Source organism: Garra rufa, chromosome 17, assembly GCF_049309525.1.
Source record: "Garra rufa chromosome 17, GarRuf1.0, whole genome shotgun sequence".
In the NCBI taxonomy this organism is placed as follows: Eukaryota; Metazoa; Chordata; class Actinopteri; order Cypriniformes; family Cyprinidae; genus Garra; species Garra rufa.
The window spans coordinates 23,885,279-23,912,656 of record NC_133377.1 but is presented as its reverse complement, the minus strand read 5'-3'; the positions used below and the strand labels follow the sequence as shown (position 1 = coordinate 23,912,656).

Sequence of the window (27,378 nt, the reverse complement as noted above, 5' to 3'; positions counted from 1 at the left end):
GCTCGTGTGAGGGAGATTAGTGAGCAAACATCACGTTTACCCATTGAGAGAAGGAGGGGAACCGGTCCAGCGCAGCTTAAGGGTATTAATGGGACTGATCCAACCAGGGGAACGTTTGTTTTCAAGCATTTTCCACATCTCCATCCAGCTTCCGATCGGAGTTAATAGCCGGAGCTGTAAACACATTTCCAGCAGCTCAAACATTCAACAGCGATTTTCGTGATATCACAACTAATCAATGACAACAGTCCTAGTCCACAGCTGTGCTATTATATGGCCAAATCAAAGATAATTGATTTAAATGCTGGCTAAGTGAATTTATCTAAACTCTAATTGACTGTAAAATGCATTTCTGAGAAGTTACCATCATAAAAATGCCCTCTTAAACAATGTGGTTCCATAACCTCCTTCCAAACACAAGACATCGATAGACAGGCCGTAATTACCTTCATGCTTCACCTTGGGAAAAAAACTTGCGAACACAGCGGTTATTTGTGTTCTCATGGGAGCGTGACTTGATTGTAGTCTAGAGGAGTGGGGATTGACAAGCGTGGGGACAGACAGTGGTAAAAAAAAAAAAAGTGTGAAAAGTTACAGCAAGGAGAGCCCAGCGAGGCATGTGAGGACAAAAGCTATATATGTGTTCATCTCCCTGCAGGCATGAGTGGGCCTCTGGATGTCAGTTTATGGTTCTGTCTGCTCATTATCTAAATAGCACTAACATAGGCAGGCAAAACAGAGAATTGCTCTCGGTAGATTTGGAGAAAATCAATAAAAAAGGCATTAATGCCCTCTATAGATTCAATTATGACTATGCTTTAAGACAAGATGAACAACAGGGACTCAATAACAAGATGCAGGTGATTGAACAGAATTTAAAGCATACCTAAATTTGAAAAATAAAAGGGCTAATGGTGCTTAAGAGTGTCCATGAGAAAGGAAAGAAAAGATAAATCTTTTAAAAGGAAAACAGGAAAGGAAAAATATAAAATTCAAATGTACTCTTTGTATTCATGTTGGTTTTATAATCAGTATTTTCAAACATTTGTAATATTTTTTTCAAGGTAAAAAGAAAGAAAATGTATCATGTACATTAGGTATCATTGGTCAAAACATAAAACAAGTTTTTTTTTATATCAGAGCTATTATAGTATTTAAATCAGTGCATTTATAAAAGTTTTGTGTATTTTTGAATAGAGTGTTTTCACAATGTGTCATCAATCAGCCATATTGGCGGCACTGAACCGAACGGAACTCGCAAATTTTACTGATTATTGTTGCTGAAAATGGTAAATTGTTGTCATGTTTTGGGCTGTGCTTAAACAGGAGAAGAGTGCAAAAGACTCTCTGAGGAGCAAAAGGCGTTTGTGGTTGGCCAAACTGAACCAGGATTTCCAGGGCAAGAATCTTGACAACATTCATGTCTGTTCTTACCATTTTACGTAGGTGAAATATTAGGTTAATATCTTAATTTATACTGCTTGTAACTTTAGTTTGTCAAAATATTGTGCCATTTCCTGCTTACTAAGTCCTTCTTTATATGATAAAGCAGCTTCCATATAGAATATTTAAATAAAACTATAATAATATGGAACGAAAGTAGTGAAATATCTTTTCTTCTCTTTTGTGATTATCAGGAAAGAAAAAAATGTAGGGTGGGAATTGGTTCTTTCCATTGACTGTTGATTGTATGGAGGCAGATCTGAATTCGAGGTGGGGTTTAAACAGAAAAAAAATATTTGTAAAAGTCCGCCATACATCACAACAAGACATTTGTTTTTCTATAAGATTGAGTTTTTCTAGAGGAGGACAGTAACTAAGTATTTTTACTTCACTCAAGTAAATTTACAAAGTATCTGTGAGTGTTTTTCTTTGGAAAACTTTACTTCATTACATTCCAAAGCACAATGTCTTACTTTTTACTGCAGTACATTATATAAATAAAAGTTGTTTATTTTACCTTTATTACTTAAGGACATTAAAAATGTGTTGGGGGTAACGTATTACAAGTAACGCGAGTTGCGTAATAAGATTACTTTTTCGAAGTAACTAGTAAAGTAACGCATTACTTTTTAATTGACATGAAAATATATGAGTTACTTTTTCAAATACGTAATGGCAGTTACATTTATTGATTGAAAGCTCTCCTGTCCCCATGTTAAGAGAAATCGGGAGTAAGATGTTACTTTAGTTCTAGAATAAATGTGAATATGCATTAATTTATCTCACAAAAAAAAAAACAGACTCAGTATTACTCAAAATAAATAAAAACAGTGAAATTCAGCTCAGAATATGACGCAAACCTTCAATAATTAAACATGTTAAATAATACAAATATCCTTTATGTATTTAATCCCATTTTATTAACCAATGTCTTTACTGCAGACCTTCGATAATCCAATTAATCTGTACTAATAAGCAAAAATGACTCAAGATAATGTAACATTTGTTTTCCTTTTTTTTATTGCTGAAGAGTTGACATTCTTTTCTTCTGCGGTCTACTGTACTGACGTGAATTTACTTTTCTCTAAGCCTGAGGCTTTTTGTGTGAAACGGGTTTTCATTTGTCACAAATACAACTTTTTATATTAAAACCAAACAAGCAAGCCCTGCCCAGATTTAAAAAGTAATGTAAAAGTAACATAATGCATTACTTTCTATAATAAGTAATGTAATTAGTTACTTTTTTAGGGAGTAACTCAATATTGTAATGCATTACTTTTAAAAAGTAAGAAAGTAATAGATTTCTAATGTAATTAAGTATTAAATGATATTTAATATGACACATGCAGTAAAAATATTATGCTTTGGAATGTTGTAAAAAAGTAAAGTTTTCTAAAGAAAAAAACTCTGATAAAGTACAGACACTTGAAAAGTACTTCTACAGCAGAGTAAAAATACTTCACTACTGTCTGCCTCTTTCACAAGTTAATAAAAAAATTAGGAAAAGGTCTTTAAAAAATGATGATGAACTGTTCACAATTAGACCAATAAGATGCATTTTGAAAACAGATAGGATGAATTTCCATTCATGCTGACTTTAAATGTCACATCATTGACCCATAACTATGGTTAAAGACCAGCAATAAACTTACTTTTATGGGAGCAGAGCTGAATCGAATTTTCCGTTTTTGTGGAATAGCCTCCTTGTCCTCCTCTGGAAGCCCGGGAATCTCTGTAATCTCTGATCCTGGGTCATAGGAAAGATCATCATCATACAGGTCATCCTCTGGGTCGGTGCAGCTCTCCCCCCAGCCCTGGTAGCAAGCATCTCCATCGGCATTGAAAATAACTCTCTCATTGCCACAGTATTCCTCATTGGGTTCTTCAGTTTGATCCTCTGTAATCCGGCTAGACTCCTCTTTCACATGACCGTCTGTGTCCTCGTGGACCTTGGTAGCTGTAGACTCGTGTGAATTTCCTGCAGTGTCATTGACTTCAGCCACAGCTGAAGAACCATCTACGGCTTCGGTTGAGTTTACCTCATCTTTTGATTTGGGTTCACCAGATCCATCAACCACCTCAGGGGTTTCCTGAGCCTTCTTCTCATCAGGTTTCACCTGGTCCACAGCTTCTGACAAAGGACTAGGACTGAGAAGATCTTCTGAAGATGAAGAAACCGGCAGATTGTGCTTGCTACCTACTCGCGTCCTGTAAAAACCACTTGACGGAGACTGTCGCGCACTGGTGTCGTCCTCGCTGGCCTCCCCGTGTCTCTGTAAGCCATCTGGGGAGTACAGCACTCTTCCGCCTCCGTGGCCTCTTCTGGAAGTACCACCGGAGCCCTGTTGGTCTATATTTTCGAACACAGCACTGAGCTGACTCACAGTGGGAGATGAGGCCTCTGTCCTGGAGCAAAGACTATCCAAAGAGTCTGTACTGCCTCGGTTTGAACGCGCCCCCCGCCAGTCATCCAAATGCTCGTGAGAACCCCTCTTGTCCCGGCCATACAAATACACAGGTGACTGTGAGGCATCTCTAGAGCTCTGCTCAAAGAGTTTCCTTGTTTCTGAGAACTTTGAGTTATTCTGGCCAGCAGCAGTCCGCTCTCCAGTGCCGTGCTGGAACTTGACCACCGACCCATCCGCCCTGTTGACGAAGTTTGTTGGCTTGTTGAGTTTCTGTGGCGAGGTCTCTTCCCTCGATCGCCTGTTGGACCCAGGGTTCTCGGTCCCCATCTGCATGAACATGTTCTTGATGCGACTGACATGGGCCCCGTATTGCCGCCCTCGAGGTTGCCTGACCCCTTCCGGGTCCTTGAGTTTGGGGTCTCCATCCTGTCTTGGTTGGTCAAACGCCTTCTTTAGAGCCTGGAACTCTGCCCTGTAGGCATTCCGGTGCGGGGAAGCACTCCTCAGGGTATTCCTCTCTGCCGAGGCCTCTGTCTTCAACATCTTAGCCTCGACAATGGAGGTCTTCTCAAATATACAGTAACATTCCTTCAGGTCGTTTGTTGGGTGCAATCACATTTTGTTGGGGATTCCTGAAAACATTAGCAAAAATGTTATTTCTATTGTAATTATTTATGGACAGCAGACAATTATACATTGTAAAAAGTGGAATCTTGTCATTGTGCCCCTATAGAATAAGTGACCTTTAAAGCAGAAGCTCACTTCGGAAACAAAAAATGACATTATGTTTTTATGAGGAAAACATTTCAGGATTTCTCTTAATATAGCGGACTTCTATGGTGCCCCCGAGTTTGAACTTCCAAAATGCAGTTTAAATGCAGCTTCAAAGGGCTCTGAATAATCCCAGCCGAGGAAGAAGGATCTTATTTAGCGAAACGATCATTGATTTTATATAATTTAAAAATACATATAATTTCTTCACAACTGAAGAAAGAAAGACATGAACATCTGTTTGAATTATCTGTCCATTTTTGTTCTGGAAAATGAACTTTAAAGGATAGCTTAACCAAAAATTAAAATTACTCACCCTTAAGCCATCCTAGGTGTATATGACTTTCTTCTTTTAGATGAATACATTTTTTAGATGAGTTCTAAAAAAAATATCCTGGCTCTTCCAAGCTTTATAATGGCAGTAAATGACTGCTGAGATTTTAAAGACCAATAAAGTGCATCCATCCATCATAAAATGTACTTCACACGGCTCCAGGAGGTTAGTAAAGCCCTTTTGAAGTGAATTCATGTATTTGTCGTAAGATATGATAAGATATGCATATTTAAAACTTTATAAACCATAATCTCTAGGGGATTTGTAAAAAGAGGATGAGGATTTGTGAAAAGAAAATTTTGGAATATTTTGATATAAGCCAAGAAGAGAATGGTTTTCCTTTGCTGTAAACAAAACTTGGTTATTGCGAGACTAGCATATTCTCACCGGAGCTTACTCTAGGCCTACATCCTACATTATGTGCTAAAATGCAACTCTCTCGTGAACGTGCGTACGACAGCTAGCGGAAGCTAGAGCTTATGGTTGATAAAGTTGTAAATATGGAGCCAGAGCCGTGTGGAGTACTTTTTATGATGGAATGATGCACTTTATTGGAAAATCTCAACAGCCATTTAATGCCATTATAAAACTTGGACAAGCCAGGACATTTTTAATATAACTCCAGTTGTATTTGTCTAAAAGAAGAAAGTCATATCCTATCCTAGGATAGCTTGTGGGTGAATAACTCATGGGGTAATTTTCATTTTTGAGTGAACTATTTCTTTAATTAGGCTCTACATATATTTTTAAACGTACAGTCATTTATTCCTGTGTCATTACAACAGTCATTACTCCATTCTTCAGTGCCACATCATCCTTTCAGAACAAACATAAAACTACATATATAGCAGCTTCTTAAGCCAATAAAAGATCTAATGATCTGTCTCCGAGTATAATCACAGTAATAAACCATGTAATGAACTCTTTTGTTAGTGTTTTGATGAGACATAACTCTCCCACTTTACAGTAAGCCTGCTCACATATCTACACAAAAACATGTCACAACTTAGATCTGGGCTGTCTTAATAGAGTCACTTCCCTAAATTTGTTGTTACAACAGCCTACTGAACAGCAGCAGAGAAGATGAAATCAACACCTCTAAAGCAACTCTGCACATCACTTTGTAAACAACACCTCAAAAGGGGCTGGGATGCTGGAAGATGCCTTTGCACTGGCTCTAAGAGTCCACCGCCCTGGTTCTTGAACATAATGCGTGATCATCACTTTGCCATAAGGGCCGACGGAGCAGTCAATTTCAGCGCGATGTTGTTGATGCACCGATATGTTTTCGACGCAGATCTCGATATGACTCACAGATTAGATTTGCCTTCCATCACCCATCTTGTAAACCGCACACAGCTGATGCATTTTAGGATTGCCAGGATGTGTTTAAAAACCACCCTAGATCTCATAAATTAATATTTGATATCGATAATAACCGCATGGAAAGGCAGAAGCACATTTCAGATCAACACAAGGACAAAATATAACTGTGCGCGCAACCTGCATGATGTAAAACAGTGGTTGTTGGTTAGATAACATGCAGCGCGCAAAACAACATGCATAAGTAAATGATACAATAAATGTGTAACATATTTGTGGCAAATGTAAATATGCATTTAGCAAAAGTGCGACCATTGCGCTATTCAAAGATGATGAACAACCAACCCTTACGCGCATCACATCACATCGCCTGCATCCCTGACAGCTCCATCCTACAAACCCAGTATGCATGAACACTCCAAAAATACAGACCTAGCTCATTCCAGTGTGTATTTAGCTACAGCTAGCGAAACATCGTACACAAACACAAAGCAGAGTGGCACAAGTATTGCTTAACTCCCTTGTTGTTGCTCCAAAACAAAAGAGTCACTTACCTACGCCTTCAAATGCAATGTCAGTTTCCGAGGAATAAATGTGTCCTCGTGTCCTTTAAATCATTAACCAGAGGGGAATGACATTGAATAACATTTTAATTCAGCTCCGCTATTAGCATCAAGCTGCCATGCTGGACTTCAGACAATTGACACAATATGACATACAAGCCGGGCTTTACACACATACACACACACACGAGCGCGCAGCTAGACAACGCCATTGCAGGCGAGGGGTGATGCCGCCATTCCCTTAGTAGGGGTGTTGATACACAACACCACTTAGAGTCGAATTATCACTCAAACGAAACCAGTTCCGTATTTCTACACTTCTTTACCGAAACTGGTTGTGTCTGTGTGCTATTTTTATGAGAGCTCCAAAAGTGTGACAGGTGCGTAACCTTAATTTTCAAGAATGGTTTGGTCCAATAATCTGTGTAGAGAGGGAACGGGCAAACTGCAGTCTGGCAATGGAAAGTAAGTAATTAAAATCGCAGCATAATAACTACAGTGGTTGCGTTTTGAGGCCACGTGGTGACTAGAAGGATACAATCTACAATGTGATCAGCTGATCAAATAGCCATAGACTGTTGGCATTGAGTTTTTACATGGAGCATTCAGAATTCAGGAATATATATATATATATTTACTATTTAAAACAACTGTTTTCTATTTTAATATATTTTAAAATGTAATTTATTCCAGTGATTTCAAAGCTAAATTTTAGCATTATTACTCCAGTTACTCGATCCTTCAGAAATCATTCTAATATTCTGATTTGCTGCTCTAAAACATTTATTATTATTATTATTATTATTATTATTATTATTATTATTATGTAGAAAACAGCTGTGTAGAGTTTTTTCAGGTTTCTTTTTATGAATAGAACGTGCAGAAGAACAGCATTTATCTGAAATACAAATCTTTTGTAACATTATAAATTCCATTATCATCACTTTTTATCAGTTGAAAGCATCCTTGCTAAATAAAAGTGTTCATTTCTATAATTTCTTTCTCAAAAAAATAAAATAAAATACTGACTCCTTTTGAATTGTATAGTGTTTAATATTACAAAAGTTTTTATTTCAGATAAATTCTGATCTTTAGATCTTTCTATTCATCAAAGAATCCTGAAAAAAAAATGAACTTAACTGTTTTAAATATTGATAATAATATTCATTGTGTTTCTTGAACAGCAAATCAGCATATCAGAATGATTTCTGAAGGATCATGTGTCACTGAAGACTGGACTGAAAATTTCGCTTTGATCACAGGAATAAATTACATTTTAAAATATATTCAAATAGAAAACAGTTATTTTAAATAGTAAAAATATTTCAAAATTGTACTGTTTTTGCTGTACTTTGGATCAAATAAATGCAGGGTTGGTGAGCAGAAGAGACTTCTTTCATATTTGCATTAATTATTTAATGTTTTTAATATTTACACTTTTCTAAATGTGAAAGGAATTTTTAATAATTCATATAAACAAACTTCAGCATGAAAAAATCTGTCTAATTGCACCTTTTCATGTTTGTATATGCTACTTCGGATACAGCATCTGTACAGCCTTCGCAGCATAAAATTAGTGCTGTGAAGTTATAAAAATATAAATGAAGAGTTAATTTGCAAAAACAGATATCTCGGTTTTTAACAATTTTCATAAATCATGTTTTTTCCTTGTGTATTCCAGTTAATCTCAATCAAACTGCAGTTAGGTTATTTTGATTAAGTAAAAATATAGATGCTGTGCAGATGCTGTATCCGAAGTAGCATATACAAACATAAAAAGGTGCATTTAGACAGATTATTTCATGCTGAAGTTTGTTTATATGAATTAAGCATTTATTATTATTATGGTTTATGATGTAAGATTTAAAGATGCTAAATACATCAGGTGTTTATATAGCCTAATTTGCATAATATATATCCGTTTACATAATATTACATTAATATAAATTTTTCTCTGAAATATATATATATATATATATATATATATATATATATATATATATATATATATATTACACTACCAGCAAAACATATTAATATTTATAATATTTTAAAATATTTTTACTATTTCAAATAACTGTTTTCTATTTGAATACATTTTAAAATGTAATTTATTACTGTGATTTAAAAGCTGAATTTTTAGCATCATTACTCCAGTCATATGATCTTTCAGAAATCATTCTAATATTCTGATTTGCTGCTCAAAAACATTTATTATTATTATTATTATTATTATTATTATTATTATTATTATTATTATTATTATTATTATTATTATTATTATTATTATTATTATTATTATGTTGAAAACAGAGCAGAATTTTTTCAGGTTTCTTTGATGAATAGAAAGTTCAGAAGAACAGCAAATTATTTATAACATTATTTCTTTAACATCTTTATCATGACTTTTGATCAATTTAAAGCATCCGTGCTAAATAAAATAATTATTTCAGATAAATGCTGATCTTTGGATCTTTCTATTTATCAAAGAAACCTGGGGAAAAATTACTTGACTGTTTTAAATATTGATAATAATAATAATAATAATAATAATAATAATAAAAATGTCTTAACAAAATTTAGCTTTGATCACAGGAATAAATTACATTTTTGAATATTTTCAAATAGAAAATAGTTATTTTAAACAGAAAAAATATTTCACACTATTACTGCTTTTGCTGTAACAATCTTTAAAAAATCTAAAATCTTAAATTAAAAATCTTACTGTTCAAAAACCTTTGAGTGGTAGTGTATATATATATTTTTTTTTCAGGCAGTTTTTTTTTTTTTTTACTATTTCTTAACATTTTGCTTAGATTTGAAGTCTTTCTTGCTGCGATTTCCCATACTGTAAAATCTTACCAAATTATGATATATGATCTTGCCCATAGTGTAGCTGTTTAGCCTTGTTTAGCCATTCATTTACTTATTCATTCATTCATTCATTCATTCATTTTTTTCAATGCAATACTGTTTCTTATTTGTAATAAAAAATATGCTCAGTGGGGAAAAAATGTTTAAATAATTAAATAGAATCACACAATAACAATATTAATAGTACTAGCAATAATAATATTTACAAAAATAACACATTGTATTGTATTATAGAATTTAATGGCTGAAAAAGTGCAATAGCTTTATCAATTCTGTTTGTGACTGACACCACTTTGATTATACTTTCAATTTTAAAATTGGTTGTGTGCACAGTAGCGTGCACTGCAATTCATTTATTTATTCGGTTTTAGAGTAGTGCAAATGCAGTGTTGTAAGGCACAAACGCAACCTCTCTCTAAGGATAATGCACAGGAGGCTGGCTCCTCCCTCCCCCATCCATCATGCCCCATAAGCTCTAAAGATGACAATGAGATAAGGTCTATTAAAATGTATTCAACCCCCCGTGGAGAGGCTGAGCACGCAGATGGTCATGCCATTTGCCCTGTGCACAATGCTGCACAACTGGACAGCCTATAGTGAGCGCCATGAGTGATGCAAACCTTCTGTTGGGTCTGTGTTGTTTTGTATCGTGCTATTAGACTGCATCCTGTGCCATCAAGATTTTAGGTTGCTAAGCAACATCTCTAGACATCCACTGACAGGAGTACAAGGGAATCAAGCGTTATGCAATAAATAGTAAAAATAGTGTAAAAAAAAAATGAGGGTGTAACAGAACATTTCCGATGTCTATTTGTGCTGCCTGCAACACAGTTCAGTGGTTTCATTAAATTTCCTTGGCAGTCTTTGGGTTTAAGGCACAAAACCAAAGAAATATTGGGATTCAGCATTGGCTTAATGAAAAAGAAGTAAGCTTAATTAGGATGTTAGCTGTCCTGTTGTTCTCATTCTCTGAATAATTCATAATTTGTGTATTTAAAGAGTTTATTTGCAAAAACAGATAATTTGTTAACATGATAACATGTGTTTTTATTATGTTATCATGTTTTTATTGTGTTTTGTGTTAGTTATCTGTATTTTTACTTAATCAAAATAACCTAACACAATTCGGTTTGCATTTTTCAAAATAATCATTGCATGGTATGTATTACATATGTTTTCCATTCCGTCCTAACTGGGACCCCCCTGTAAATATAGCCTGTGATTTTTTTTTCCAGCATCTGCGCCAGATGTTTCAGCCAACCAGCGCCCATCAGCTTCAGTGAGTGGGAGGAATCCGAGCAGCGGAGGATGATGCTTATGGCTGTCACATCACGAGGACCACCAGCGACACTTCAAATGTGTGATGTTAAAAGCCACTGCGGCAAGTGAACGATGGTCTCGGTTGGCGTTTTCGTGGGGCTCATAGTGGGTACGTATATAGACCTGAGACGACGACACTGAGGAGAAATACTGGTTATTTTCCGTTGGTGGATAGCTAGCCTGCTGGCTAACGGAATAGCTCTCGTTCTCATTACATCATATGGATAAACTGACTGGCAGTTAATAGTTAATTCAAACTATGGCGGTAATCGTTAATTCATATCAAATGTGTTACATGTAGCAGATTCCACTAATAATATATTATTTCATTTCATACATGCCGCTGGTTTTGTACTGTAACGTTAGCTAACAAAAATACTCTTGGTTATTTTGCCTGAACAACATGCAGTTGCATAGAACATTACGACGCCGTTTGTCTTAGAAAATGTTTTTATAACATTTCTTCCTCTATTCTTCCTCTTTGTCCGTTGTAAAAGCCGTAATTGTTCGTTCTGTCAATGGCATAGACGGCCAACCCCGAGCTTTAATCGACACCAAACAGAGATCTGTGTTTCAGAGTGGCGGTGAGTGATTGCAAAGACTGGCTGTGTCTCAAAAACTAGTATGTTGTCTGCATAGTAGTAGTGGAATTGTGATTCATCAGTGATTCGAATCTTTTGAATCGGTTCAGTGACCTTTTCTGCAGGTTATGCTAAATAATTAATGTTTTCATTTTTGTTTACAGTCACAAATCAACTGGGAGACCACAGAAAACAACATAACAGATCTATTTTCTTTTTTTCAACTGCTGTGAATTGCTTTTATCAAGAAATATAACAACAATAATCGACCAAAGCAGTCATATACTTAAAAAAAAAGAGTCAGGGGAACTAGAATGATTCATTCTTTTAAAATATTCATTTATGATACCCAAAGCGGTATATGTGATGTTCGAAATGCTGACTAGGTAGGCAGCTCACTAGATTTTGAGACAAAGGCAATGTGTTTGAAGTGATCATAACACATGCACAGCACTTTGCTGTGCAAAGCTTTTTGGGCTTAACACCTGCCAACCTGCTGAATCGCCAACCTATATAATTCACCTTTCCTCTCAACTCTTAAAGTAGAAGGGGAAGAACTACACTTTTAACAAAACTACTGTTTGTGTATTATAGCATGCAGTAGCGCAGTTATTCAAGCTCTAATATATAACATGTTTTTTTAATGCTTTACAGTCAAACCTTTTGATGTGCATAATACATTTTGCATTATAAATGAATGCATTGATATTAAAACCATTATCCAGGTCTTCAAAAGCATTAAAATGAAATTGGTATTACCTGATAAGTGGACGGCTTGAGAAAAGCATTCTCTCACTTCACCTTGAGTGTGTTCCGACCACAGCTTAGTCATGACAGGCTGACCCAGTTTTGTGCATAACACTGACTTCCAGGAGCAGTACTTTGAACAGTTTGCCGTCGTCATAATCCTGCAATTAGCCTGCACTGTTTTTTTCCCTTCCCAATGAATCGTGAAGTGCATGAATTCCCCTTTGACCGGAAAAGAGAAGTCAGCACAGCGCTGATTCGACAGTTCAGTAGGACATCCCTGGCTGTGATACGGAAAGGGAGGGAGCGAAAGAGAAAGTGTCTTTTCTCAGTTGGCACATGATGAGTGTCTTAATTTGGCCCACCGAAGGTCGGCCCATAAAATCATAAACCAGGATTAACCATTTCTACTGCAGGGCTCATCTGTAATTCGCTCTGCCATTACTTAGTGTTGCAAAGTTTGGCATTAACCATTAATGGCTGATCCATTAGAATATAGCGTTGTGCATCACCTTCAGTTTGCCTTGAGTTCACACAGTATTCAAATCATTTTATAGACTCTGGGATGTGGTTTTGTCACTATTGGGTTTATATCAGGCTCTGGGCTAAGGTCGCCCTCAGGGTGACAGAATAAACCATCTGGCACTCCAATTATTCAAAGCATGCATCTGTGACCCCATGCTCGCAAAACAACAGCCATCAACACCCAGAAACAGATCAATACCTCCACCATGGATAAAACCATTAGTAATGACACAGCTGTTCAACAAGCCCCTACAGTGCATGCATGTTTGCCTTCAATGTGGAATTCTGTGATGTCTGCGATTAAATGTTTGTGTAGCTTTAAAGCCTGTTTACACCAAAACGAATGTTCAGAGCAAAAATTCACTGTTGTTTATCAAACAGCACAGAATCCACATGTACAGGTAGAGACAAAAGAGACGATTCCAGACTCTTCCTCTGCTAAAATAGTCTGTTATTGAGCAGTTTTGTTCTCAGGCTCATGAAAATACATGCTTCTATGTACATTTCTGCAAAACTGTATTTACATAACTTATTGCACGTTTCATGGCAGTTTCAAAGTGAAATGTCCAGAGAGTGGCGATAAAACACACTTTCAATATGTGACCATGGCACATTTTTTTTATGGTGGTACAGGCACATATTGCTGCCTATTTAATTACACTGCTTGAGGTATGTATTGCGGCTGTTCAGAATTCAAATATCTGTGGAGTGTTGCTAAAGGTTAATGCTCTAATAGGTGTGTGTGATATATGTCGTCTGCGATAATATCATAATTATTGTTTAAACAATATGCAATTTGACATTATTGAGTCTACCGCAAAGACCAAACAGAAACACACCCAGAGAAAGCATGCATACATTATAGACACGACAGTTCCTGTTTTTGCTCTATTTCCTCAATGAAAATAGTTTCAAACAAAGACATAAGACAGTGTTTCATTACTGAATCAATCAGCCATTTGTACGAATCAGTTGAATGAATGACTTAATGAGTCACTCCTGCAGGGATTTGCCACCAACTACTGGCAATTTTAGGTTTATCTAAGTATATTTTCCCTTTTTCCCCTCCAAATAATTTTAAATACCAGTATTTAACTTTTTTTTTAACATCCCAACATTATTTATGCAATTGTAACTGCAGGACTAAATGCCACAGATGCAGATTCTGTACCACCTCTGCATTGCAAATACAAATTTTGTTGATAATAATTTCATTTGGTTGGAAATAGCCCTATAGTGTCTTACTGTTTTAATTTATTGATTAAAAATAAGAATTTAACACAAAAGATGATGCAAAAATTTGATTGGGTTAGAAAAAAATGGGCTTAGTAAGGTGAAAATGCCCATAATAGCTAAAAATCTATTTAAACTTATTGGAAAAGTTCATTTCTGTTACTCCTGCAAACTAATCACCGCACAGAATATGAAGAATATCAAAAGCTTTGGGATTCAATTGTCAATAGGCAGTCATCAAAATACCAGCACAATAACATGCACAGCAACATATCATCTAATTATCATTGTTGACAAACTTCCAATTAGCGAGATATCATTTTTTGTCATTATCACACAGCCTGACTCTATCATGTTGGAAATATCCCCTACACCAAACCCAACCCTAAACCTACCCGATAGTGTCAACAAATGCAAAAGAGATATAAAAACATGTAGCCGTGCTGTTTTCGCTTCCTTATGCAGATTTGAGCTGTTTTGTCGAACCGTAGTTTTACAGGGTTAGTACCAGAGCTCTTCATCAACCAAGTGCAACACCGCATTGCGTGAGCTACCGAGCAAACCTACTAAATTAGAAAACTCATGCATATGAATCTGTATATGTGAGGACGACATTCAAAAGTATCAGTTCTGAAAATCGCACAGGATGTTAAAATTGTTTTGAAGTCATACCATAATATTGTGAAAATTAGACTTTATTAATCAAAACTCTGTACCTTTAAATCATACTTTGTGTGAAAAGGAATAAAAGTTGTCTGAGTTTTACTGCCTCTAGTGTTCATTTCAGCTGGAATCTGCAGTGATTCGTACATACATACGTTTTTTTCAGTGTACTGTATATAGATGTGTATGTATATAGAGGCACGTATTTCCAATGAGCATGTCACGTTGACAGCATATGAATGGTCATGTCTGCCTGGACAGATGCATACACAGCCATTCATTAAAATAAAAATGTGTATCGCACTAATTGTCGCACCAGATATTGGTGTGTGAAATTGTGAATGTGTGAATTTGTGGGGCAGGCTGGTTCTAATCCAGGACAGTTTAGTTTGTTTGTTGATGTATCAAAAGATTATATGATCTTTATGTGTTTATATTTATGTCAGCTCTTTTTGTGTAATCCCTTGGTTTGTGCTGTTCAAGATATTTTGGCTTGATGTGTTTGAGCAAGTTTCAGCCTCCATGTAAGCACACACTCTGCCTTGAGTGAGCTGTTTTGTATCTGAAAGCTTGAAGAGATCTGGCGTTTCTGCATCCCTGCAGTAGCTTTTTCCCAGTGCAGTGCACACTCCCCTGTGGAGATTTAAAACCAGCTTCCTCCCTGCTGACTTGATGTGAGAAAAGAGACTGTAAGAGCATGCTGGCAATCATTGCTCCAGTGTCTATTATAAACTGCTGAAAAAATGAGTGCTTTCCTCTTGAATAATGGTTGAATGGAGAGTATGTGTGCATGTGTGTATTGCGCCAGAGAAAGGGGTTTGATGTTGCAAAGTGAGGGGTGGGGGGATGGCGTGTGAGAGTTGTGTTGAGCATTCAATGTATGAGACTGGGATTCTCTGTACTACCGTTCACCAGCCAATGAGACTCAGTGGCCTAATGCCCAAGACACATTCACCCACTCGCTCACATAACAAATTCTCACACACTCCTACTCAGAATATTTTTAGAAGAAAGAAACACACCCTGTTACATAAATGCATTGAAAATAAATTGAAAGTTAAAATAGAGAGTCTATGTTAGAGTACAGGAAAAGGACAATTATGAATCACTGTTATGCTTCTCTAATTTATAATATTATTTGTTATTTCTGCTTCAAGCATCATTGTTTATTATGATACAACAAAGTTGTTTGAAGTTACTATGAAGATTTTATGTTTGGTTTAATATACAGTATTAGGTTTTAATAGATGTATCTTATGCTCACCAAGGCTGCATTTATTTGATCAAAAATACAGTAAACTTTAATATTGTGAATTAACTGTTCTATTTCAGGGTCATTTGTGACCCTGGACCACAAAAACAGTTTTAAGTAGCACAGGTTTATTTGTAGCAATAGCCAAAAATACATTGTATGGGTCAAAATTATCATTTTATCTTTTATGCCAAAATCATTAGGAAATTAAGGAAAGAACATGCTTCATGAAGATATTTTGTAAATTTCCTACTGTAAGTATATTAAAACTTAATTTTTGATTAGTAATATGCATTGCTAAGAACTTTAGAGACAATTTTCTCAATATTTAGATTTTTTTGCACTCTCAGATTTTAGATTTTCAAATAGTTGTATCTTGGCTAAGTACTCTCTTAACAAACCATACGTCGATAGAAAGCTTATTTATTCAGATGGTTATTTCAGATGATGTATAAATCTCAAATTGACCCTTAATGACTGGTTTTGTGGTCCTGGGTCCACATTTATTCCTGTAATGGCAAAGCTGAATTTTCAACAGCCATTACTTTAGTTTTCAATGTCACATGATCCTTCAAAAAACATTCTGTTATGATGATTTGGTGCTCAACAAAATTGTGCTGCTTGATATCTTTGTAAAAAAAATCTTTATAAATGTTTTTACTATCCATTTTGATGAATTTAATGTGTCCTTGCTGAATAGAAGTATTAATTTATTTTCGAAAGACCATACTGACCCCAACATTCAAACAGTATTGTGTATATACTGTATATTTAATTGTTTTTAATAGCTATTTCTTTATTGTCTGTACATATGTTTTACTGTGTACAGTTTGTCTGCCACATTACACTGTATTTAATTCTTTTGTCATTTCTATCCGCACCAGTGGTCACCATCCTCTCAAAGTCACACGCTGACCGCAACGTTTATCCTTCTGCTGGAGTGCTTTTTGTTCATGTTCTAGAAAGGGAATACTTTAAAGGAGAGTTCCCACCTTATCCAAAAGCAGGTATATTTACTACACTACTTACTCAATAAAATGTCTATACAGAATAAATGTTTTGCTATATAGATTTTTATGAAACACCTGTTCACCTTGGTAGCTACTTTGTATATCGCAGCACACTAAACATATTAATGTCAGTTTACAGTCTGTCATACTTTATTGCTTGAAGGATTAGTTCACTTCCAGAATAAAAATTTCCTGATAATTTCCTGACCCCCATTTACTTATGTCTTTCTTTCTTCAGTGGAAAAGAAATTAAGATTTGTGAGGAAAACATTCAAGGATTTTTCTCCATATAGTGGACTTCAATAGGAACGTCAAAGCTTCACATTATCCCAGCTGAGTAATAATGGTCTTATCTAGCGAAACAAAAACTAAAAATGACTAAATTTACTAACCACGAATGCCGACTTTATGCATTACGTAGTCACGTTGGAAAGTAATTTCTAAACTCATTAGGATATTAAGTAAAGATCATGTTCCATGAAAATATCTTGTCAAGTTTCTACCGTAAATATATCAAAACTTTTTTTTTGATTAGTAATATGCATTGATAAGAACTTCATTTGGACAACTTTAAAGGTGAATTTTGAATAAAAATTTTGATTTTTTTTTGCACCCTCAGATTCCAGATTTTCAAATAGTTGTATCTCGGACAAATATTGTCCTATCCTAAAAAACCTTAATTTCAGAAAATTGACCCTTATGACTGGTTTTGTGGTCCAGGGTCACATTTGTGGTTAAAAAGTGTATACAATATTTTTTTTATTTATTTATTTTTTTTTTTACCAAAGACCCTTATTCCTCAGCTGCGATTGTGTAGAGCCCGTTGAAGCTGTATTGAAACTACAATTTGGATCTTCAAGCCGTTGATACCCATTAAAGTCCACTATATGGAGAGAAATCCTGGAATATTTTTCTCGAAAACCTTAATTTCTTTTTGACTGAAGAAAGAAGTGACATTGGGGTGCGTAAATTGTCAGGAAAATTTTTATTCTGGAAGCGGACTAATTCTTAAAATAAATACATCTAAAAAGTATTGTTCATTTCAGGTGATTCGAGTAATGACCCCATTACATTTAACACCAACCTTAAAGGCTATCCAGACAGGCCTGGATGGTTGCGGTACATTCAAAGAACTTCTCATAGTGATGGAGTTCTCTATGGATCACCAACCGCTGAACACGTGGGCAAGCCAACCATCATCGAGGTGTGTTGTCATGTATAAACACATCAGACCTAATATACACTACCCTTTAAAAACTTGGGTCTGTAAGGTTTTCTTTAGTTTTATTCAGCAAGGATGCATTAAATTGATTATAAGTGACATTAAAGCCATTTGTGATGTTACAATTTTTTAAGCATTAAAAAAAAGCCTTACCTACCCAAGATTTGAATGGTACTGTATAGTTTTTATTTTTGTAAAAATCAAATACTTTTTTCTAGGAAAATAGAAGGTAGCAGGGCAAAGTTGAATTTGTATGCATGAGAATGCTTATCTCCTCTTTGTGTATTGTTCAGGCTTTAGATTCATGTAAGGATTTGGCTTTGTTATTCTTCTTTACCCTTGAGAAACTGTATGTGTTTGCATCTGTTTCTGACATCCTGTGCGTGGTATGAATGTAAAGCTGCCCTGAGCCGGGCTTAAACTTTCCCTCTTGCGTGTTGCAGATTACCGCGTATAATAAACGCACTTTTGAAACTGCCAGGCACAACTTGGTCATAAACATCATGTCTACAGAAGGTGAGAGCCAGGAACAGTTGTGAATTTGCAAATCTCATTATAACATGCAGCCATATGCTCAAAGAAAGCCTCAGTTGTTTGACTAGAGAATAATCCGAAAGTATGGAAAACATGTATTTTTAAAGTCATTTTAAGATTCGTGAATCTACCAGCCAGACATATATACAGTAGTGTCTTTTGTGTATTTTAACAGCTCATTTATTATCACCACATTATATTCAGACAAATTGTGCTAAATATTCGCTGTCACAGGCAGATCTGCTTCATGTTTCTATTAAATGCTATGAGATTCCCTAGTTCCTGATCTGTGTTTAGCTTTAAGCTGAGCAACTGTTTCTGTGCAGATGTGACCTTACTCTGACGCAGTCCACCATCTGCCATAAAGAGACACTTCAACATGATAGCCTTATTATCCAACTGTTATGTAACCGAATTTGGGTTACTTCTAAATGCATACAGGAAGATATGTTCATGTCTTTCCTCTTTTGCTCTTGGCAGAATTTCCTCTGCCCTATCAGGCTGAGTTCTTCATCAAGAACATGAACGTTGAGGAGATGTTAGCTAGTGAGGTGCTGGGAGATTTTCTCGGTGCTGTCAAGAACGTGTGGCAACCGGAAAGACTCAACGCCATCAACATCACTTCAGCTCTAGACCGGGGAGGACGAGTGCCATTACCCATCAATGACCTGAAAGAGGGGTGAGATCTAAATATACACTGAAAAAAATCCTATTGTCACAGAACTTGTGGTATAAATCAACAAATATGAAGTATGAGTGGTGTATCTTCTGGCTAATCTTAATTATGCTAACAAGTGGTTTAGTAATTGTATAAAATGTACAAATTAACTCATTATTCACTCAAAACTCAAGAAAGGGAGAACATTTTGTCCCAGAAGGGAGAAGAACAGTGTGTATTGGACCGTGGTGAATTTACGTAAGAGTCTGCCCTTCTCAGTTCACATTTCTTTAGAGGAATTCCCTGATGCGTTGGCACAAGTTGTTCATCAAATATTCATGTCCCCTTTCAGAAGATAAAATGCTCCAGATAAAGCATTTCAGAAGCTCTCAGTTAGAGCAGAAGACATTCAAATTGGCAGACAGAAGATGTGTATTATCTTTCTATTGCTATTGTTGTCAAAGCCTATATATAAAGCCTATACAGCATGGATATTTTGAGTGCTAATTCATTGTAAACTCTAAAAACTGTGCATAAAACCTTGTCCTTCAGTAATGCTCTGTGACATTCACAGTGTGTATGTGATGGTGGGAGCAGACGTGCAGTTCTCGTCGTGCCTTCGAGAAGTGGAGACCCCACAAAACCAGCTGCGCTGCAGTCAGGAAATGGAGCCCGTCATCAGTTGTGATAAGAAGTTCAGAGCTCAGTTCAACATCGACTGGTGCAAGATCTCTCTGGTGAGCAGCAGATCTTCGGCTCTGTTCTGTGTCATGCTGTGGTATGAGATCCACCATGAGAGGCCACTGTTGTGTGCAAGTTAAAGGGATAGCCAAAAATGAAAATTCTGTCATTAATTACTCACCCTCATGTCGTTCCAAACCTGTAAGACCTTTCATCTTCAGATGCAAGTTAAGATATTTTGAATGAAATCCAAGAGCTTTCTGACCCTGCATAGACAGCAACGCAACTACCATGTTCAAGGCCCAGAAAGGTAGTTTTGACATTGTTAAAATAGTCAATGTGACATCAGTGGTTCAACCTTAATTTTATGAAGCTACGAGAATAATTTTTGTGCGCATAGAAATAACATTGAACCACTGATGTCACATGGACTATTTTAAGGATGTTCTTACTACTTTTCTTGGGCATAAAATGTGTCAGTTGTGTTGCTGTCTATGCAGGGTCAGAAAGCTTTCTGATTTCTACAAAAATATCGTAATTTGTGTTTTGAAGATGAACAAAGGTCTTACGGGGTTTGGAACGACATGAGGGTGAGTAATTAATGACAGAATTTTCCTTTTTGGGTGAGCTATCCCTTTAACATGACATGACATGAACAGTATACATAAATACAATTATTTTATCAATTTTTTTCATTATCTCAAATCAGATATTATTCCATATTTTCTTACAACCTAATCCAAAAATAGCCATCTTTTGGTTTAGGAAACATTTAGCTATATGTGCCAAAAGTAACTTTACTATTTGCAGACGTAATGAGAAAAACAACATTATAACATTTAAATTAACATTTTAATAGAACAAGTCAGACTTTTACGATCCACAGTATAATTGAATATGATTATTTTCACAATAAAGCAGAAGTCTGATTATATTCATTAGAATATATATTCATTGTTCATAAAAATTGAGATAAAGTAAATATAAGCTTAATATAAGAGGCATCAAACCTTAGTCAGCAAAAGAAAGATATATCAAAAGACTTTTTTTTCATTAAATTAAATTGATTAAATGAGGAAATAAAGACATTTATAATTTGAAAGTATTAAAGATTGATGTTCTGTGGAACCTCTACTAAAGAATCCTGAAAAAAGCATTATGGTTTCCACAAAAATATTAGCCAGCACAGCTGTTTACAACATTGATTATAGGGCTGTGCAATTAATGGAAATTCAGTTTCGATTTCGGCTTCAAACGATCATGAAAATACAGTAATCAATATAAAATTCCGCCCCTTTTCCAGCGGTGCACTTCCGCTCTTCAATAAAAGCCTAATTTCACATGCAAAATCATGTAATGTGACTTTCATAAAATGGGATGTGCTTGTAAATAACATGTAAAGTTATCTTTTAGCTAAAGGTGCGCACCTAAACGGTCAAATACACACAAAAATATATCAAAATTAGGCACTTGGTGATTATTCATGTAAACCCTTGTCAGTTATGTCTTAAATGATCATAAACAGTTGAGAATGAAAATACACGTGTAACAGTATATTGGATCCGTGTGGCTCTTAAAGCGGCAACAAATAATATTCCTTCTGCCGTCTCTGTGCTTAATATTAATAAAACGTAAAAATACAAAGAGAAAAATCACTCGCTGCTCTTGAATGAAGGATTTTTGTAGTTTTAAAAAGAAACAAAGGTTGTTTAATTCTTACAGTGAAAACGCTGTTTTATTTTACATTCAATTAATTACATTCAACTTCTGTAGTAGGCTGTTAGACTTTAGATTTTTCCAAAAAAAGCACTGTTTTTTTTTTCTTTTTTTTCATTTGTGTCATTTTTTTCTGCTGTATTGCTATCTTTAAATGAATCACTAATATAAAGTTTTGGACCCAGTCATAATCGTGTTAAATAATCGTGATTATAATATTGACCAAAATAATCGTGATTATGATTTTTATGCCACAATCGAGCAGCACTAATTGATTATAATGTTTTTTTAAGCAACAAGTCAGCATATTTGAATAATTTCTGAAGGATCATGTGACACTAAAGTCTTTGCCATTGCATGAATAAAATAATTAGTAATTAATAATTATTTAAAATGAATAAAAATGTATTTAAATTAAAAACAGTAATTTTAAGTCATAATAATGTCACAATATTACTGTTTTTTATTAAATAAATGAAGCCATGGTGAGTATAACATATAATATATACTTGTGCTTTAAAGGGATAGTTCACCTAAAAATTACGATTCTGACATTAATTACTCACCCTCATGTCGTTCCAAACCCGTAAGACCTTCATTCATCTTCAGAACACATATTAAGATATTTTTGAGCTTTCTGACCCTGCATAGACAGCAACGCAGCTACCATGTTCAAGGCTTGGAAAGGACTTTGATAAAATAGTCCATGTGAATGGTCATAAATTACTATTGAACCACTGGACTACTTTAACTATGTCCTTACTACCTTTCTGGACCTTGAATGTGATAGTTGCATTGCTGTCAATGCAGGGTCAGAAAGCTCTCGGATTTCCTCAAAAATACCTGAATTTTTGTTCCAAAGATGGACAAAGGTCTTACGGGTTTGGAACAACATGAGGGTGAGTAATTAATGCCAGAATTTTCATTGTTGCCGTTTTATTTTTAGATTTTTTTGAGAAAAACATTTGCACACAAATTCAGCAGATAATAAAATGCAACATATTTATTCTCTAACCATGTTAAGCGTTTATTTATGCTGACCCCAGTTTGTTTTTGTTCTTGAAGGTGGACATCACTAAGGTTATTCCTGTGCACAGTAACCGTCCAGACCCAGGCACAGGTGTGCTGCCGGACATCGGCGAATACAACCCACCTTCCGAGTTACTGAAAAGCAGAGACTATTTCATTGACTTCCTGATCACCCTGGCGGTGCCCTCAGCTGTCGCCCTGGTCCTCTTCATCATCCTCGGCTACTCCATGTGCTGCCGACGGGAAGGGGTGTAAGTTCGCTGTGCTAAACTCTTAGTGAAAGTGAAACCCAAACAAGCAGAAACAATGCTTGTATACTTAATTCTTGAGCTTAATGGCCATTGTTTATGATCAACATTTAAATGTTAAATTACTTTTGGATCATAATAAACCATGTAGTGCCAGTAGGGCATTTTTTGAATCAGTTAAGTGAGGACTTTTCTAGACTATGTCAAATTCTGAAAGGCAAGACAGGGCCGCATCCCTGCCAAAAAGCAGCTTACCATCTTCATCAAGCATCAGTTTTTTTTTCCACCATTTAATCATTAACTGAAATACACTCAGTCCAAAGGTTCCATCTGTTGTATTTGGAGCCATTCCGGCAGATGTTTCCTCTTCATTATCAGCCAATCCCAGTGTGTTTCCTGATGATGTCACCCACCATCAGAGCTACCGCAGCCTGAAGGAGACCCCTGCATCACCAGACTTCAGTTGATCCATTTACACCCCTCCATTCCCCTCCTGACTCGCTCTCCATTGGCTTTTGTGTGGTTGTCTTTAACTATTAATATTAGAATTTAATTCAGTCATTTTGTTTTGTTTCTAGGGAAAAAAGAAACATGCAAACACCAGAGTAAGTGTCCCCTCTCCTGTGGTCTTGGCTTTTTCTTTCTCCTTTTTCCTTTCTTTGGATAGGTTCCTGCTTGTTTTTTTCTTCCCTATGTTTTGTTATCTCAAATCCTTCATCATGGTGACATGTTCATTTCCATCTCATTCATACAATCGCCTCTGTGTCTCCATGGTGTCATCAATGGGCAGCTGCTTCAGTGACAGAAATATATGTCAGCTTATTATAATTGTAAATAATTCATATTGTGAAATGAGGTAGTGTGACAAAAGACCAAAATTAATCAAATAGCCTTTTGTAAAGTAGTCAAACCCAATGTTATGCCTTCAAAATGATACTTTTTGTGCTTGTATTTGCTTTAAATAGTCATTTAGTTGCTTCTTCTATTCCTAGCATTCAGCTGGTTCACCACAGCTCCATTCAGAAGTCTACTAAGGAGCTTCGCAGCATGTCTAAGAACCGGGAGATTTCGTGGCCTCTCTCGACACTGCCGGTTTTCCATCCTGTGAGCGGAGAGGTGGTGCCGCCCATCCATCCTGACAACTACGAGACCACCAGCATGCCGCTCATGCAGACGCAGACGTGAGTCTGTTACTTTTGCTTTGATCAGAGATTCTGGGTGGAATGTAAGACATAATTTGAGTTTGGAAATGGTGGATCTGTTTTAAGATGAGTTGAGAAAGTAGGTTACTATAATCCAGTGTTCTTTAAAAACAAGCTTGAATCTCCCAGTGCCCTGGTATTAAGTCACTGATGACTTGGAGAGATTAAAGTAGATCAAACATCACAACATATGTGTATTATCTTCAGCAAGACTTGACCTAAAATGATGTGATAAGATGGTGTAGAAAAAGGTAGAGGAATATGAAGAATTTTAAGATTTCTGTTACTTAATGATTGCATGCACTTTTAAAGAGTATGTATTCTGAAACAGAAATTTGTTATAGATAATTTTAATGAGAAATTTTAAACAATTTGTTTTTGAATTGTCAAATGCAATCCAATAATTGCATTTGACCTTAAACTAAACAACTGAATTAAACATATATAACATAACATATATAAAACTACCTATGTATCTATTTCTCCATCAGTAACTGCACTAATTTAAAGGGATAATTCACCCCAAAATAAAATTGGTGTAATCATTTACTCACCCTTACGTTGTTCCAAACCCTTATGGATGAAGGATTTTCCTTACTATGGTAGTAAATGGCCAGCAGTAACTGTTTGGTTACCCACATTCTTCAAAATATCTTTTGGTCAGGTTTGAAGCAACTTGACGGTGAGAAAATGAAATCTGATTTTTTCTTGTTTGGGTGAACTATCCCTTTAAGCTGTAAGTTTATCTTTGATTATTAAAAAGAACCAGATACTCATTCATTTGTTTGGAAATTGTACTGCACTAGCTGAATATTGAGTATTTTTTATGGAAGCCCATTTCCACCCCTGAATAAAAAAATAAAAAAGGTAATTGCGAGTTTACATCTCACAATTCTGACCTTTTTTTCTATAATTGTGTAATACAAACATACAATTCTGCATTTCTAACAAATGTAAGTCAGAATTTTTTTTTCTCAGTTTATATATTGCAATTGTGACTTTTTTAAAACGCAATTTTGTGTTAAGTCACAATTGTGAGATTTAAACTTGCAATTCTGAGAACATGTCTTTTTTCCCCCGTTAAAATTGGACTTTATAACTTGCAATTGTGAATTTATCTGAGAAAAAAAAGTCAGAATTGCAGGAAAAAGTCAGAATTGTGAGATATAAACACAATTTTGAGAAATGTAGTTCAGAATTGCATAATATAAATTCAAAATTGCGATCGCAATTCTGAGAACATATCATATTCACCTTAAAATTGAACTTCATAACTCACAATTGTGAGGAAAAAAAAATCAGAATTGAATTTATAGAATTGCTAGATTTTATCTTGCATTTCTGACTATAGCTCGTAATATCATGCAATTCTGACTTTATAACTCACAACTGCACTTTATTTCTGGCAAATGTGAGTTTATGTCACGCAAAATTTTGTGAAGAATTGTGAGTTTTATCTCATAATTCTGGCTTTCTAGCAAATGTGAGTTTGGCATTGGCACACAATTCTGAGAAAAAAAGTCAGAATTGTGAGTTTATATCTCAATTCTCACTAGCTCATAATTGTGAGTTTATATTTCGCAATTCTGACTTTATAACTTGCAATTGCTACTTTCCTTCAAGCAAATGTGAGTTTGTCACGCAATTCTAAGAAAAAAGCGATTATTGTGAGTTTATATCTCGCAATTCTGACTATAGCTCATAATTGCAAATTTATATAATGAAATTCTGACTTTATAACTTGCAATTCTGAATTTATAACTCACAGTTGCTACTTTACTTCTAGCAAATGTGTTTATGTTGAGCAATTCTGAGAAAAAAGTCAGAATTGTGAGTTTATATCTTTAAATTTTGAGAAAAATTGTCAGAATTGCAAGTTTGTATCAGAATTCTGAGATAAAAATCACAAGAACCTTTTATATTTTTTATGTTTTGGGGCGGAAACGGGCTTCCATATTTCTTTGCACTGTTGTAGATTAAGTGCATGAAAATTAGTTGTTGTTTTTAGTTTAAGCCAGACTTCTTAATGCAACCGATACTCATTATGCTATTTTTTTTTTCTTAATGGAATTGGTTCCTTTCCTAGCCCTAAATAAGTTCTAGTAATAAGCATCTTGACCAAAGCTTTGTGCTTATTCACAGAAATCTTCAAAACCAAATCCAAATACCACAGCAGCAGTCTTCTGGTAAGTAAAGCATTTAAAATGTATGCCTTTGAGCTTTTCATCCCATTGATATGAACAGCACCTGATACCAGATGGCACAGAAACAGATTTAAACAATTTCCTAAATTATCCATAAAAGAACTAAGCGGTCGTTCTCCTTGCAGTGGAGATTTGAATTGCAGTCTTGGTGCTTTAGGCTCTTTCATTGCTCTCTGCTGAACCCCAGTGTACACATAATGAACTGCCATCAAAGCTGTGAACTCTCTTCCTGTCTAACATGCTGTTCATTCATTCATGCTAACAAAGGAGATAATTATTGTATGTCGACTTTTCGGAGGCTAGAGGCAAGTATTACTCTTCGCATCTGTGATAATGTGTTTTAAAACAAGAACAAGAGCCATTTCATGTTTCTAAAATGTCCCTCTCTTTGTAGGTAAATGGTATTCCTGAAGAGAGAAAAGTGGCCGAAGCACTAAACCTGTGATCTCGTGTGGCTTCACTTTTGTACCCGTTTTATCTTGCCAAATGTGTATGTGTAGCTCTAGCTTCAAGCTCAATGCCTTTGTGTTCTCACACACGTCTAAAAGTGCAATATGAGATGGACACACTAAAAAAAGAATACTTTAAAACAGTTTCCACATTAAATATATGTATAATAGTTGTCAAATGTTCACATTTTTTTGTATGAGCCACTAATGGAGGCACATTTAATATCATCTGAACAGATTGTTCATTTTGTTCTCTTATGTGTTTTGATAAATTAATACACTTGCCACTAAATAACAACACTGGCTTATTTTGTTCTGTACGAGATTTAAAGGGATAGTTTGCCCAAAAATGAAAATTTGATGTTTATCTGCTTACCCCCAGGGCATC

At 35.5% G+C, this 27,378-nt stretch overlaps 2 protein-coding genes across 6 annotated transcripts in view; one reads left to right on the top strand and one right to left on the bottom strand.

Annotated features, from left to right (window-relative positions):
* ppp1r9a (protein phosphatase 1, regulatory subunit 9A) overlaps positions 1-6,965 on the bottom strand; it is a 72,430-nt gene extending 65,465 nt beyond the window's left edge. For both annotated transcript variants that reach the window (XM_073822013.1, XM_073822014.1), the window contains exons 1-2: positions 6,834-6,965; positions 3,096-4,483 (exon numbers count right to left, since the gene is read on the bottom strand). In XM_073822013.1, coding sequence (XP_073678114.1) covers positions 3,096-4,394 — 1,299 coding nt within the window. In that variant the 5' untranslated portion in view covers positions 4,395-4,483; positions 6,834-6,965. The remainder of the gene's footprint in view (positions 1-3,095; positions 4,484-6,833) is intronic.
* Positions 6,966-10,986: 4,021 nt separating this feature from the next.
* sgce (sarcoglycan, epsilon) lies at positions 10,987-27,288 on the top strand. 4 transcript variants are annotated; one of them, XM_073822431.1, is made up of 13 exons: positions 10,988-11,145; positions 11,534-11,620; positions 16,922-17,044; positions 18,094-18,251; positions 18,713-18,785; positions 19,284-19,482; positions 20,036-20,198; positions 22,924-23,138; positions 23,714-23,740; positions 24,128-24,316; positions 26,480-26,523; positions 26,809-26,846; positions 26,936-27,288. In XM_073822431.1, exons 1-13 carry the CDS (start codon positions 11,109-11,111, stop codon positions 26,984-26,986), a joined length of 1,404 nt encoding a protein of 467 aa, XP_073678532.1. In that variant the 5' UTR covers positions 10,988-11,108; the 3' UTR covers positions 26,987-27,288. The 4 variants fall into 4 exon arrangements, with proteins under 4 accessions (XP_073678535.1, XP_073678532.1, XP_073678533.1 ...); XM_073822434.1 differs by lacking the exon at positions 11,534-11,620 and having other exon boundaries at positions 10,987-11,145; XM_073822432.1 differs by lacking the exon at positions 23,714-23,740.
* The last annotated feature ends 90 nt before the right edge of the window (positions 27,289-27,378 follow it).